This window comes from Acanthopagrus latus, chromosome 10, assembly GCF_904848185.1.
Source record: "Acanthopagrus latus isolate v.2019 chromosome 10, fAcaLat1.1, whole genome shotgun sequence".
Taxonomy (NCBI): domain Eukaryota; kingdom Metazoa; phylum Chordata; class Actinopteri; order Spariformes; family Sparidae; genus Acanthopagrus; species Acanthopagrus latus.
In genome coordinates this window covers 21,439,247-21,442,722 of record NC_051048.1, presented here as the reverse complement: position 1 = coordinate 21,442,722, position 3,476 = coordinate 21,439,247, and the positions used below count along the sequence as shown (strand labels likewise).

Sequence of the window (3,476 nt, the reverse complement as noted above, 5' to 3'; positions counted from 1 at the left end):
GCCACGACCGCGCAAAATAAATGCATCACATTCTTGTTGCGCCTGCTCTGGTTAAAGGCCTGCATTGTCCCACTGCTGCTGCCCACTCCAGGCTCAGCATGCCTGGTCATGGCTCCAGAATATGCACGGTCATGTTCTGTGAGCGCTGAACAAATAGTTTTATCCCACCCTGAAACAAACTGCACAGACTCCACTGTCAAATAAGGTTTACATTTTTTATTGTCCAACAGACAAAACCTAGTTTTCCTTCAACAGGAAGTTTGTTTCAAATTTCATTAAAAAAAGAAAAGAAAAGAAACTGTAGGAAATTCACCAAAAACAACAAATGACCAGCTGGACCTCCAGAACTTTGTTTGCACATCCCGTTTAACAAAAACTACATAAAAACTAATAAGCCATTACGATCCTTTTTATTAATCTATTAATTCTGTGTCTTGGGGGGGAGGGGATATAAAAATAAAAATGCAGTAAAACATTTACACTAAACGTACACGTAGCTGTGATCCAAGTGAAAAAGACATTTAAGGCATCCACATCGCCCCACACCGAGACAGCAGCATCTTCACAGGACATTCAGTCATACAACACATCCACAGCCCTAAATACAGCATTATACAACCAGCTACATATGGCCCCCAAAGACTGAGATTCAGTCTCCTACTCAAGCCTAAGTGTGTTTACTGATGCTGAACACATTCAATGTATCTGGAAACGCACAGATGCATCAACAAAGTGGCTAGTGTCTTTAACAAAGTGTACCCACAGTATGTCCCTCTCAGAGTTTTACATTCATAGCAAAATGTACAATTTCTAAATGTGTTTGAGCAACAAATGCTCTGATTAGAAAAAGAAAGAAAAAAAACACCCAGAATATTACAATTTTGCTGCTTAAAAAAAGAAGAGAACTTTTAGAAACACTGAAGCAAAACTAAGGCCTGTCCGGCTCACTCATGCTCAAGCTTTTAACCTCATATCCCAAGTTCCAAACTGAACCGACTGGCTGCTAATAGTCGAACTGACAAACTGTGTTGTACAAAAACACTGTAGAAAATATGACACCACTGGAGTGTCATTTACATTTGGGCAGAAGTGCGTTTACCCACAAGAAACTCAATATCCCGCTCTAATCCTCCCATAGTTCAGCACTCCTCGATCACAGTACCAGCCGCGGAGGAGTACAATTTTTTCTTGACGAGCCGGAAACCAGGACTCAGTTTGAGTACGTGCCTGAAAGTCGGGGCAAAGCAGGTCCCCATAAAAAGGAAGTCCCGTAGGCTGGGCCAGGCGGTGCCATCCTGCTTGAACACCAGAGTCAGCTCAAATGTGGGCACCACGGTGGCATCGTACACAATGCGCTCCAGCCGCTTGCAGCCCTTCTCCAGCTCCAGGTGGATGTAAAGGACGCAGCCACGCAGGCCGCAGGGCTCGCAGGAAGCCAGGCGCAGGACTTCTCGAGCGATTCTCCGCGTGAGTGTCTCTGGTACCAGCACAGAGGAGCAGTGCAGCGTCGTCTTTTTGGCTCGTGACAGGCAGTTTTCGAACATCTTGGCCAGCTGTTGACAGGTTCTGTCCTCATTGACATCTGCATTCCTTTGAGGCTCGGCCAAGCAGTGATCCCAGAAATCCAGTTCTGGGAAAACCAAAGTTCAACATTGAGTACCAGATTCAGCTTTTCTTCTTGTTAAATAAAAAAACATGCCAACTGCAGGGCAAGAAATGTTTTTTTTTTCCAAAATGCAAACATGCATCAATCACATTAGAGTTGCTCTCTAGTTTTGACCACAAATCAGCTTTTGCATCTGATGGCTGCAGGAATTGAATGCTCTCACATGAGAAACAGAAGGATAAACATCTGATAGATTGTCAATTTATGATTTGCAACACAATAATCAAGCCTAGAACAGAAAGAAAAGCATGTCAGATTTGCCATTACAGGCAGGCCGCTGTTGTGTAGACCAGGCTAACAGGATGACTTCATCCTCTGTTGACTTCCCTCTCCTCCTCCCCTCCCCTGCCCTGCTGCAGCCATGCACCACACAGGGGATAAACAAGCACACAACTGGAAGTATCCAGCAACCAGAAGCTTATCTATACAAAGAAAAACAACAAAAACACACAGACAGAAACAGCCAGTGTGCGCTTACCCTTCTCAATGCAAGCCTGGTCATATCTTCGGTCGACCAATTCTGAGATGCACTCGCTGCTTTTGGTCTTTAAAGTGCTTGTGGCAACCATGGTGACAGTCTTGATTTGTCCAGGAGTGGGCTGCTTTCCTGTGGATTTAGCAAGGCTGCCTGGAAAACGACATCAGAAGAAGAAGAGGGAGACGAAGAAGAAGAAGGAGCGTCAGTCCATCAGTCGAGGCGAATTGTTTTCAGCTCAATAACAGACAGGTGGCTTCTCACTCAGGTGTTTTCGCTATCTTAGCATATAAACCCTTCAAAACTGTCAAAATGTTAAGCTAGCAATTAGCAAGACAGCTCCCACTTACCGCCCCCCCCCCCCCCCCACACACACACACACACACACATACACACAACACAGAAGTTTACCTGGCGCTGCGACTTTCTTCAGTTCTAGCTAACAACCATCTAACAACCATTAACCGTTGAAATAAAACGACTCACCTTAATTATTATTAAGTGCAAAATATCTCGGCTTCACGGGTCTCTCATAAATAAAGTTTCACGCCGCTTGTTCTCCCACACCGACACACACACAGACACACAAACACACTGCAGCGGCCACAAACTTCTGAGCATTATTTTATACACTCCCCCTGCCCAACTGACCCGAGGGCTCGACCAATCAGAGCACGCCTCGCGACGCCCAGCGCAGGTTTTCCCTGATTGGCTGTGAAATACAGTCAGAATTAAAAGATTGACCAATACCTGCCGAGGGGGAAACTCGTGTTGCTACACGGCCAGCAGGCTGAACCCTGCGGGGTGAGGTGTGGGTCTGATGGAGAGATCCTGTGGGGTTAATCCACTTCTTTTTATATATCTTATAATATTAACAGCATCAAGTTTATCAAAAGTCAACCAGCAAGGGAAAGCACAAGTTTTTAAAAGTGTGTCTTGTAACTTTTCTCCTTAAAATAGCTTAAAAATCATGTTTTTGGTTGCATGAAATACAAAATGACACATGGCATCACTTCATCTTAAATGTTTGTTATTTAACAATTACATTCTGACATTCTGATGGCCAGCTAAATATATTAATCAGCTCGATCAAAGCAAAAATGCACATGTTCACATTCTCTGAACACTAGACTACTTAAATATTTTATGCTAAGCTTAAAAAATTGCTTATTATTATCATTATTATAATTTTTTTTTTTTACAATATTCAGCAACAACTACATGTTTTACAAGGCTTTTGTAAAATGCAAAGGAAACAATTTTCTTTTTTCAAGATGATTGTTAGTTTTTTTTACAACCTGGTATTGTAGCAGACACCAACACCTTCTATAGCAC

At 43.2% G+C, this 3,476-nt stretch overlaps 1 protein-coding gene across 1 annotated transcript; it reads right to left on the bottom strand.

The window, feature by feature from the left end:
* Window positions 1-201: 201 nt before the first annotated feature.
* On the bottom strand, window positions 202-2,789 carry LOC119027870 (DNA damage-inducible transcript 4-like protein). The gene is made up of 3 exons (XM_037113388.1): window positions 2,628-2,789; window positions 2,145-2,294; window positions 202-1,630 (listed from the first exon to the last, which is right to left on the bottom strand). Exons 2-3 carry the CDS (start codon window positions 2,233-2,235, stop codon window positions 1,140-1,142), a joined length of 582 nt encoding a protein of 193 aa, XP_036969283.1. The 5' UTR covers window positions 2,236-2,294; window positions 2,628-2,789; the 3' UTR covers window positions 202-1,139.
* Between the last annotated feature and the right edge of the window lie 687 nt (window positions 2,790-3,476).

Coding starts and splice junctions, on each gene's coding strand:
- LOC119027870 (XM_037113388.1), bottom strand. CDS start 2,235: ATGGTTGCCACAAGCACTTTAAAGACCAAAAGCAGCGAGTGCATCTCA. Junction 1,631..2,144: donor CCAGGCTTGCATTGAGAAGG/GTAAGCGCACAC, acceptor TGGTTTTCCCAG/AACTGGATTTCTGGGATCAC.